At 36.2% G+C, this 12,435-nt stretch overlaps 1 protein-coding gene across 6 annotated transcripts in view; it reads right to left on the bottom strand.

Annotated features, from left to right (window-relative positions):
- Window positions 1-12,435, bottom strand: part of HECTD1 (HECT domain E3 ubiquitin protein ligase 1) — a 96,093-nt gene that overhangs the window by 70,293 nt on the left and 13,365 nt on the right. For all 6 annotated transcript variants that reach the window (XM_037037535.1, XM_037037537.1, XM_037037538.1 and 3 more), the window contains exon 3: window positions 3,245-3,479. In XM_037037535.1, coding sequence (XP_036893430.1) covers window positions 3,245-3,479 — 235 coding nt within the window. The remainder of the gene's footprint in view (window positions 1-3,244; window positions 3,480-12,435) is intronic.

The raw sequence follows: 12,435 nt of genomic DNA, 5'->3' as shown, positions 1-12,435 counted from the left end.
AGCATAGATGGTAGGAAGAAAATAGATAGGGGGGAGGGCGACAATAGTGGGGGAAATATAGAATCTAAAGCACTTGAGACACGTGGTTATAAGCTAAGGGGGGGAGAATGGTAGGGGCGGGAGTGTGCGGGTGGAGGGGAATGAAGGGGGAATAGAACAACTGTAATGGTATAATCAATAAAATATATTTAAAAAATGAAACAGCAGAAGCAGAAATCAAGAAAAAAATCCCATTCGATATAGCAAAAACAAAAATACAATATCTGGGAATAAATCTAACCAAGGCGGTTAAAGACCTGTATGCAGAAAACTACACAACACTGAAGAAAGAAATCAAGGAAGACACAAATAAATGGAAACATATACCGTGTTCATGGATTGGAAGAATTAACATCATCAAAATGTCCATACTACCCAAAGCAATTTACAGATTCAATGAAATACCTATTAAAGTACCAATGGCATATCTCACAGACATAGAACAAACCTTCAAAAATTCATATGGAACCATAAAAGACCCTGAATAGCAGCTTCAATTTTGAGAAAGAAGAACAAAGTAGGAGGGAATCGCAATACCTGATATCAAACTGTATTACAAGGCCACTGTCATCAAAACAGCCTGGTACTGGCACAAAAACAGGCACATAGACCAATGGAATAGAACAGAGAGCCCAGAAATAAACCCAACTCTCTACAGTCAATTAATATTCAACAAAGGAGGCAATAACATAAAATGGAGTAAAGATAGCCTCTTCAACAAATGGTGCTGGGAGAACTGGACAGCTACATGCAAAAAAAATGAAACTCAAGCACCAACTTATACCATACACCAAAATAAATTCAACGTGGATAAAAGACTTAAATATAAGCCAGGAAACCATTAAAGCCCTCGAGGAGAGCACTGGCAGGAAAATCTCAGATATTCCACGCAGCAAGATTTTTACTGATACGTCCCCTAGGGCAAGGGACATAAAGGAAAGAATAAACAAATGGGATCTCATCAAAATTAAAAGTTTCTGCATGGCTAAGGAAAACAGCATCAAGATAAAAAGAGAAGCAACAGTTTGGGAAAACATATTTGCCAAGGATACCTCAGACAAAGGTTTAATCTCCAAAATATACAAAGAACTCACTCGACTCCACTCAAAAAGACAAGCAACTCAATTAAAAAATGGGCAAAGGACTTGAACAGACATTTCTCCAAGGAAGACATACAGAGGATCCAGAGACACATGAAAAGGTGCTCAATATCGCTAGCTATCAGAGAGATGCAAATTAAAACCACAATGAGATACCACTTTACACCAGTCAGAATGGCCATCATAAACAAAGAAACAAACAACAAGTGCTGGAGAGGTTGTGGGGAAAAGGAGACCCTAGTTCACTGTTGGTGGGATTGCAGACTGGTACAACCACTGTGGAAGACAGTATGGAATTTTCTAAGAAAACTAAAAATGAACGTGCCTTTTGACCCAGCAATTCCACTATTAGGAGTATATCCTAAGAACCCTGAAACACCAATCCAAAAGAACCTATGCACCCCGATGTTCATAGTAGCACAATTTATGATATCCAAGAGTTGGAAGCAACCTAGATGCCCATCGGTAAATGACTAGATCAAAATGCTATGGTACATTTACACAATGGAATTCTATGCTGCAGAAAGGAAGAAGGAGCTCCTACCCTTTGCAACATCATGGATGGAACTGGAAAGTAATATGCTGAGCGAAATAAGCCAGGAGGTGAAAGACAAATACTATATGATATCACCATTAACAAGAATCTAAACAACAAAACAAACAAGCAAGCAAAATATGACCAATAACACTCAAATATGGAGCAGGCTGACAGGGTCCAGAGGGGAGAGGGGAGAGAATCATAGGGGAAAAGGGGATGGACTCACATGAACAAGTATAAAGGACACATGGACAATAACTAAGGTGGGGGCAGAAATGGGAGGGAGGTGGGGAGCACTGGGGTGGCAGGGCTGGGAATATAAGACAGAAAACTGTACTTGAACAAGAATTAAATAAAAATTAAAATTAAAAAAAAAAAAGATTCAGCTATGTTCTACTAAGCCAAACATTCTTTAAAGAGACTTGAAAAAAATGCTTCAAAATGTTACTCATCTAATTTTCTGTTTGTCTTGGAAACAGTTATTTTCATTAAAAATGTAATGCATGTTAACAGATGAGTTTGTTTTCAGCCAAATTAATAAATGCTTTAAATTTATTAGTTTTAATATCCAACATGGTAAATATAAACAAATATAACATATAGAAGCAAAGGCTCTTTGGTGTCCTCAATAAGAATTGTCATTAAAACNAAGGGGATGGACTCACATGAACAAGTATAAAGGACACATGGACAATAACTAAGGTGGGGGGCAGAAATGGGAGGGAGGTGGGGAGCACTGGGGTGGCAGGGCTGGGAATATAAGACAGAAAACTGTACTTGAACAAGAATTAAATAAAAATTAAAATTAAAAAAAAAAGATTCAGCTATGTTCTACTAAGCCAAACATTCTTTAAAGAGACAAAAAAAATGCTTCAAAATGTTACTCATCTAATTTTCTGTTTGTCTTGGAAACAGTTATTTTCATTAAAAATGTAATGCATGTTAACAGATTAGTTTGTTTTCAGCCAAATTAATAAATGCTTTAAATTTATTAGTTTTAATATCCAACATGGTAAATATAAAAAAATATAACATATAGAAGCAAAGGCTCTTTGGTGTCCTCAATAAGAATTGTCATTAAAACTAAATAAAAGTCGTATACCTGAAATTTATGTGATGCTATTAACCAATATCCCCCCCCCCAATTTTTTAAAAAGCCAATTAAATGAGTTAATACTTATAAAGTGTTCAGTACAATACCTGGCACTGATGGTCAGGGTTAGTTGTTCTGTTGGTGGTTTTTACTGTTTTCATACAAAATCATTTTGGCCAAGAACAGCAACCACCTTTCTCAAAAGTCTTAGTGGTTACCAGAACTAAAAAGCACTGAGAGAGCCAAGAAGAGGCATTATCAGTGATCTCCAATATTCCTTCAAAGACAGTATTCCTTTTCCCAAGCCATATGAAATCTCCTTTAGTGCCAGAAGGACTGTGACTTTGCTATTCTCAACCACTCTCAATAAAATAAGACTGGTAATGGAAAAGAATTTTGTGTTTGTTTGTTTTTTAGCAAAATGTATTTTTTATTCTTTAAGTGATCTTCAATGGGCCAATAAATAAGACTTACCTTTACACATTGTTCGGCTAAGTCTCTGCTAGTCCTGTTGTTAAGTTCAACCACAACCAAACGATTACAAAGTGCTTTTATAGCTCCATCTACCCCAACGATCCTTCGGGTGCACTCTGCAGACACGTCCAGGTAGTATGTTATGGCACGGGCTGTTACCTCTAACACATTGTCTGGAGCGCTTTCATCAAGAAAAATTTTGCAGAGCGCTGGTAAGAAAGTGCGAGGAGGACACCTGTAGTGAAAGAAATCATATTACACCTAGAATTCCTAAATGCTTAACATCAAAATAGTAACAAAAGAAAAACTATGACTTATGTTCAATACTGGGTCACATGTGTATTAGGTAGTATTTCTCACATTGCTTTTAATTCCATAACAATAATCACACACTAATGTCACCACTGCTGAAAACATCAAGGTATAAACAGGTTAAAGTATCAGTATTAACTTGAAACCATGTTAAAAATATTCCTACTCAGCTGAAACACCAACTGGTCTGCAAAACCCCCCCTAACCTCCCCAAGTAGTTGTTAACTGGTGCTTTCATGTCCCTAAAACCTCACAAAAACAGTGCCCACACTGTTTAATATATCACTTTATTTCCTTATTCACATTAAGAGTTCCTGAAGACATGGACATTGTTCAATTCCTATTTTCTGGGAACAAATGTTGATGTGGGGTTTAGCAGACCACGGTAAAACATGAAACAGTTATGTAACCTTTCTGGTCCTATTTCCTCATTTGTAAAACAAAGGTAGCATCTAAATGATACCTACTTTATATGGATGTTACGAAGATTAAATGAAATCATATACATCAAACACTTAGTACCTTGTCACCATATTAAACTAATTAACTTTAGTTCCCCTTCCCTCCTATCAATAGTCTAACACATGTTATATAAACCTGTGTAAGACAGTTTTATTGCCCTGGCCAGTGTGGCTCAGTTGCCTGAGCATTATCCCATGATGGAATGACTCCCAGTCAGGGAACATGCCTGGGATGCAGGTTCAATCCCTGGTCCAGGCAAATTCAAGAGGCAACCAATCAATGTTGCTCTTTCACATTGATGTTTCTCTTTCTCCCCTCCTCTCACTTTAAAAGCAATGGGGGAAAAAAAAGATGGTTTTATCAAAGCAGAATCTCCAAGTTATTAATAATATCCCCTATATTTTAATCAACATTTAAAATATAAAAAAGTTTACATTAGTAGAAATCTCAGTTATATGACTTCAAATACATTATTCTAACTCCTCTGCACACAGGCTACCAGTAACACAAAGCGGTATGCTCCATGTTTCAGTAAAACTATTTTTCCTCCAATTTTTAGTGTGTGCATGTCTTTAGCAGCTTTTTAAAAATACGTGTATGAACTTCAAAGTATTTTACTCTTTAATATCTGCTTAGGTGATAACTTAAGGGGTCCAGCAGCAGAAATTTATCACAAAGATCTTAGAAGCTCTCTTGCATTGAATGATTGACAAACCACTGATTAAAGACAGGTGGTTTTATTAACCAGAAACACTTCTTTAAAAATTGTAATCTTTTATTGAAGGCAATAAAACTTGTGCTGCAGAGGCAGTGGTACCTCAACATGATAAGGTAGCCAATGGAGCTGACATGACAAGCCAGGGTGTTGGCCAGGGGTCCTACCACAGTGAGAGAACCAAAACCATGAAGAGCAGGAGGTAGCAAATATCCCCAACACCCAGTGCAAGTACTTCCATTTGCAGACAGCATGGCTGTGCACTGTAAAAATAGGGAACACCCTACAGCTGGCAGAGTACCATCTCAGGTCACCAAGTCCATCCAAAACTAACATGGAGTTTCAGTTTGGAGATCCTTCTCTTTGACTCAAAGATTCAGGCCATCAGAAGTCACCTGTAATTTTCCTGAGGAGGAAATGCATTGTGGCCAGGAGATAGTCCACTTGTGCTCCAGTAAGGTCAAAAGACTGACTACCATATTAAAATCTTAAAGCATTTCTGCATATGCTCTCTACATATGCATATGCAGTAAACTGAAGAGATGAGCAGAGATTGTATAAGTGATAATACTACTGAAGGACAACATAGTCTAAAACATTTTTTTCTTTAGAAAACAGTAGTTGTTGAATAAAAAATAAAATGCTGAAGTTGACAGTCCATGAATCAAATGACAAGAATGAATCTACCATACGCTTTTATGTTAAAAATAAAATGATTCATCTAGATTTCTTATCCACGGCAAAAACTGCATGTCAAAAAATTTGGAAGATAAACATATAGTTTAACTTTCCATATTTCATGGGGGTATGTAGGCCATATTTGCAAATTTGGGGAAAACTGTTCATTGCTATGATGAATCTCCTGAACAAGTATGGTTAAAGGGCAAATTTTCAGAAAAGAAGAAGGAAGGACAGAAGGGAAGGAGGGAGGATGATAGGAAGGGAGACAGTTCTAAATGTAGGTTCTTAAATTTTAACTGTGATTAATTTATTTCTAAGAGAAAAATAAAGATGGTATGCATACACAAGAGCTTATTTCATGTCAGCCATAATGTAAACCTGCTTCACGAACTTTTAAATGTATGGTACAAATCATCTATTGTACGTTTGGCTACTGAACGATGAAAAAATATTTTTCTAGCTCCTCTGTTACCTTTTCAACAATGAGAAGGTATTTATGTGTATTCACACACACACACACAGAAAAGTAAGTTTTCAACTTAGAACCAAAGCAAATGACAAAACTCAACAATTCATATGACTACAAATTAAGCAAAAAGAAAAAATATGCCAATATTAATGAATTTTAAAACAAAGAATTTTGAAAAAACTAGTTATATACTTGAAAATTCATACTGAAACTAAAACTAATTATTAATAAATGTTGTTTCCTAACATACTCTGGTGAATATCCTGTTTAATATAGCCATTATAATATAAACATATAAGACTGTCTTTCCAGTCGTTGGTGAATTTCTTAGTGTCATTTCCAAAGAAATATCCTAAGGTCAGAGATAATTCAACTCAGTCACTGAATTCCATTTGAGTTCTATGATTATTTAGAAAGTACTGACTACTTTCCATGAGCAAGCCCCTGAAGCCCCTAGCCTTTTCCCTGGGCTACAAACATAACTTTCCCTGGGTTTGAATCCATGTCAACAGGGATTAACTAAAAATCAATGTTTACATAATTCAGAAATCTGATTTTACTATAAATTTGTGATTACCAACCTTAAGTGAGCACAATGTCCAATACTGCTACATTTCTTCAACTGCCTACAATCAGTAATTCACAACTTTTTTTCAATTTTCTCAAATTTGACTGCCTTGGTTTTCCAATGTAGCCTCAGCTGTCAACTCCCTTTTCTTTTTCTCTCTAGTTGATATCATCTATTCCCTTAGTTCATACACCATGGATATAAATCTCATCACATACTATGAAAACTCCCAAAATGTTATCTCTACCCCAAACAAACTCGTATCACTACCTCCATTAAGAATGATCAGGGGCAACTTAAACAAGCACATTCAAAAAGTAAAACACCTACTATGTACCTCTATCCCCTAAATCACCATCTTTATAAATGTCACAATTGTCCAGAAAGCCAGAAACCTGAGAATCACCCTTAGTTTTTTCCACCATTTCTTCACATTATACATCTAATCAATCCATCAGTTAAATCCCACCAAACTTCCTCTAAAGTATATTCTAAATTTGTACACTTCTCTCCACATACTTGTTACAACCTTAATCTAAGATGAAATAGCCACTTAGACATCTATATGAGATGTGTCTAGCACTAGTGTTGAAGAGGGTATCTCTACAGGGACGAGACAGTCAGTCTGGCATAGGGTGTTGAAGCATAATCCAGATGAAAAGAGCATGTGTGCAGGGGAATGCCCCAGTAATGACAAGTCTAGACTGTACCCAAACTGTTCTTCTAAATCCCAAAACTGCAGAGTCAACTGCCTTCCCTGCTCATCTACAATTACCTGAGATGTTTCAGGAACCATCAAACACAACATGCCCAAAACTAAATGAAGTTATCCTACCAAAACCCCATCTATTTGTTCTCTAACCTGCCATTTACTCGGTCACTCAAATAAAAAAAAATCATGAAATCTTCCAAATCTAGTTTCTAAAACATGGCTCAAGAACTCAAAGCCCCAGAGCCAATAATTCTAAGCGACCAAGAGACAGCCAACCTTTCAGACACACAGTTCAAAACACTGGTGATGAGGATGCTCACAGAACTGGTCAATTTTAGTCACAAATTAGAGAGACAAATGAAGGCTAAACCAAGTGAAATGAAGGGAACTGCATAGGAAACCAATAGTGATGAAAAGGAAACTGGGACTCAAATCAAGAGAATGGACCAGAAGAAAGAAAAAATGACCAAACAGAAAAGAATGAAGAAACAAGAATTCGAAAAAATGAGGAGAGGCTTAGGAACCTACAGGACATCTTTAAATGCTCCAACACCCAAATTATAGGGGTACCAGAAGGGGAAGAGGAAGAGCAACAAGTGGAAAACTTATTTGAACAAATAATAAAGGAGAACTTCCCCAGTCTGGCAAAGGAAATAGACTTCCAGGAAATCCAGGAAGCTCAGAGAGTCCCAAAGAAGTTGGACACAAGAAGGAACACACCAAGGCACATCATAATTACATTAGCCAAGATTAAAATGAAGGAGAGAATCCTAGAAGCAGCAAGAGATAAGGGGACAGTCACCTACAAAGGAGTTCCCATCAGACTGTCAGCTGATTTCTCAAAAGAGACCCTACAGGCAAGAAGGGGCTGGAAAGAAGTATTCCAAGTCATGAAATCCAAAGACCTACATCCAAGATTGCTCTATCCAGCAAAGCTTTCATTTAGAATGGAAGGGCAGATAAAGTGCTTCTCAGATAAGATCAAATTCAAGGAGTTCACCAAGCCCTTATTATATGAAATGTTTAGGGGACTTATCTAAAAAAAGAAGATACAAAAATATGAACAGTGAAAGGACAGCAAACTCAGAGTTATTAACAAAACCTAAAACAAAAGCAAACGAAGGACAGCTAGATCAGGAATGGAACCACAGAAATGGAGATCACATGGAGGGTTAGCAACAGGGGAATGGGAGGAGGAGAAGGGGGAAGAAGGTACAGAAAATAAGTAGCATAGATGGTACATAGAAAATAGACAGGAGGAAGGGCAAGAATAGTAGGGGAAATACAGAATCTAAAGAACTTGTGACACATGGACAAAACTAAAGGGGGGAATAGTGGGGGAGGGCTGTGCAGGGTGGAGGGGAATGAAGGGGGTAATTAGAACAACTGTAATGGTATAATCAATAAAATATATTTTTAAAAAAAGAATAGCAAAAGTCATAAATAAATTCCAAAGTAAATTCACTCATTCAAATTTTATTTCTTTGTTTGACACAGACTTTATTTCTATATGAACATGTACTTGAGGCAGACAGAAAACATAAAACTACCACACTGGGCATATACTAACATCATTTTAAAATTTTCATTCTGTTTTCTCTTAAAAAATAAAATCAAAATTTACTAAGCACCTCATTCATTCCTTCAGGGAATAAAAACTTGTAAAATTACCATCAATCAGATTTTCCTACAACCAACCCTAAAGTACAAAACAATAAAAAACCACAAGGTCCTCTACCAAAAACAGCATGTCGAAGTTATGAAAATGGTAATTTTAGACAAAAATATTTAGTTCAAATTTTTTAAATAATTATTTCAAACAGAAAACTTTGATTTCCACTTATATGTAATTCTCAATTCAGCAAATCAAAAAATGTTATCAGGCAATAATGTGTAAAACAAAATGCTACTGTGACATAGCCTGTATATCTAGTAACAAAGACATGATTAAGTACGTAACACATAGATGGTAGACTACACCATCAAAAAGGTTTTCAAAAAGTACTTACTAAGGACTTGCTGTGATATAAATACAGTTTTATAAAAGTATTAGGTAAAAGGAAAGGAGTCCTGCTGGTGTGGCTCAGATGGTTGGAGCATGATTCCCCAGACCAAAAGGTCATGAGTATGATTCCCACTTAGGGCACATGCCTGGGCTGCCATTAAGTCCCCAGGTGGGGCACATATGAGAGGCAACCAAATGATGTTTCTCTCCCACACCAATGCTTCTCTCCTCTCTCTAAAAATCAATAAGCATTTCCTCAGATAAAGATAAAAAAGGAAAGAAAAAATCATGTCCACTATGGTATTTATCATGAGAGAAGAAACCAAGAAAAAGTTAAAATGGCTCACTTCTATATTTCACAATTACAGATAATTTTCATTCTCTAAACTTTGATTTTTCCAAATTTTGAAACAAGCATTTCGTAACTCCTAAAAATATAAATGTCAAGCTTATAGCCGTCAACTGGAGTAAGCTTTATTATATAACCTATCCCTCCCAATGATTACAACCAAAAACCTTTGACAGAGTACAAAAAAGCAACTATCTGAGGACTCTGCAAAGTAGACAACAGCAGATAGATCGGGGAAGGAAGTCAAAACAAGTAACGATCCTTGATGGAACTGAGTTTCAAGGGCTTTTTTTCTCTCCTCTTTGACAGACTAGGTGAAGACAAGTCTCAACACTACGTAGTAGGAGCACGTAACAAAAACTGAGAGGACCAAGAAAAGGGGCCTCTGTAAGACAGAGTGTGGGTTTTTTTCCTCCCAGTCTGGCCCCAAGTCCAACCCCAAGTATAAGCTCCAGATAAAACCCTGGAGTGGCCCATGCACAGTCCAAGGGATATGCCACAAGCATGCAAAGCCCATGAAAACTGAGAAATGAGAAAAGGAACCATTGTGGTCAAAACGACAGAAGAGGAAGGCCTATTATTTTCTTCTCTTTTCTCTCATTAGTTTCACCTCCAGGACAGCCCCAGTCCCAGAAAGTATTTGACAATACAAGGTGGAAAAAGGGAAGAGGGTGAAGTGTGCCTAAACTCTAAGACATCCCTAGCTTTCTAGCTAGAACACATCTCCTGGTAGCTAAAAGATGTAAGGGAAGCCTCGGAGAGGAAAGAGCTAGAAAAAGGATCCCTGACACATCCCAAGTTCACGTCTGTTTGGTAAACTCACTCATACACATATACACACACACACACCCTTGTACATGTGGATAACAAAGCTACTACCTTTGACAACTGAATTATGACATAATCTATCATCCAAGTCCCAGACAAAACTCTGAGTTACATGCACAGTAGACCCTACCATCATAACAAAGGCTTTGAAACCACTGACATTTAAACCACCACCCACAGTGGGCAAGACAGAGGCTGCAGTTTATGGAACCCAGAGTCTCACAACACAATATTCCAAATGTTGAGGATAAAATTCAAAATATCTTGAAATATAGTACAAAGAATCAGTACAATGTGATCTGTCCAGCTCGAAAAGAAAGTCAACAGATGTAAGCTTGAGACAACCTAGATAATAAAATTATCAGAGAGGATGTTAAATCAGATATTTTAACTATATGCCATGAGGTAAATGTTACCGTTTTTGAAATTATCGAAAACATCCATTTTCCAAGAGACAAATAGAAAGTGTGAAAAAAATCAAATAAAAATTTCAGAAAGGACATACAATTTGGTGGGGGCAACTCACTAGAGAGGCTCAAAAGCAGAATGAAAATGATAGCCAGTGAACTTGAATTGAAGATAGATGAGTAAAAATTATCCAATTTGAAGAACAGAGGGAAAAAGACTGGGGGAAAAAGAAACAGTCTTAGGAACCTGAGAGAACACATCAAAAAGTGTAACATTTGTGCCACTGGAGTCCCAGAAAGAAAATAGATTCAAAGAAACTCCCCAAATTTGATGAAAGATATACACATTCAAGAAGCTCAGCAAACGTCAAATATAACAAATGCAAAAACCACCATGCACAAATCATAATCATACTGCAAAAATCTTAAAATCAGCAGGAGGAAGAATACAAAGAAACAAACTGAATGTAGACTTTTTTTTTAAAATCAGAAACCATGAAAGCCAGAAGACAATACAACATCTATAAAATGCTGAAAAAAGCTGCCATCCCAGAATTCTATAGCCAGCAAAAATATCTTTATGGCATGAAAGCAAAATAAAGACATTCTCAGATGAAGAAAAACTAAGAATTCATCACCAGCAGACTTGCCCTAAAAAATGCTAAAAAAAGTTCTTCAGGCACCTTCCTAAGAAAGTTCCCCTAAAAAATGCCTAAGAAAGTTCTTCAGGCACCTTCCACCTAAGAAATCCTAAAAAAGGACGCAAAAAGATATACCAAATAAACACTGTAAAATGAAAGCTTGAGTTCCCATACATGTATTTATGACAAAGTAAACTTCGGAACAAGGAAAATCACCAGAGATTAAGGACATTACATAATGATAAAAGGGTCAATTCACCAAAACTTAACAATCCTAAAATCATCTAACAGGGCTTCCAAAAATGATGCAAGAAATGAGAGAGCTTAAGAGAAATAAATAAATCTACAATTATACTTAGGGACTTCCACACCTCTCTCTCAATAACCTATAAAACAAAATAGAAAACCAACAAGGATACACACTGAACACTCAATAAATTTGACCCAATTTTACACTTGGAGAACATTCCACCCAACAACAGCAGAATATATATTCTTCTCAACTGCATGTGGATCACTGACCTAAAATAGACCATATCACAGGCCATAAAACAAACCTAGCAATTTAAAGTAATGTAAAAAGGTATGTTCTCTAACTACCATAACACAAAAATATCTGAAAATCTCCAAATATATGGAAATTAAGCAACATACTTCTTAATAATCCAAGAGATACTTTCCAAAGAAAGTATCAAAAAACTTAAAATATTTTGAGCCAAATGAAAATATACATCAACTAAACCAGAACAGACAAATTTATAGTTTTAAATACTTTTATTAGAAAAGGTCTCAAATCATTTGACCTCAGCTTCCACCTAAGAAATTTTAAAAAGAACAAATTAAACCCCAAAGCAATGCAGAATAATAAAGAGCAGAACTCACAAGCAGTACTTTTTATTTCCATATGAATTTTGAAATCAGTTTGTGAATTCTAAATCTTGTCAGATTTATCTCTAGAATTTTAGAAATCTATATGCTATTTACACAGAAATCTATATGCTATTCATAGCAACTTTGGTTGCTATAATCACCAAAACAAGAA

This window comes from Sturnira hondurensis, unplaced genomic scaffold, assembly GCF_014824575.4.
Source record: "Sturnira hondurensis isolate 20B ecotype Veracruz unplaced genomic scaffold, ASM1482457v3 Scaffold0023357, whole genome shotgun sequence".
Taxonomy (NCBI): Eukaryota; Metazoa; Chordata; class Mammalia; order Chiroptera; family Phyllostomidae; genus Sturnira; species Sturnira hondurensis.
The sequence above is the reverse complement of the archived record's forward strand: the minus strand, read 5'-3'. Positions and strand labels throughout refer to the sequence as shown.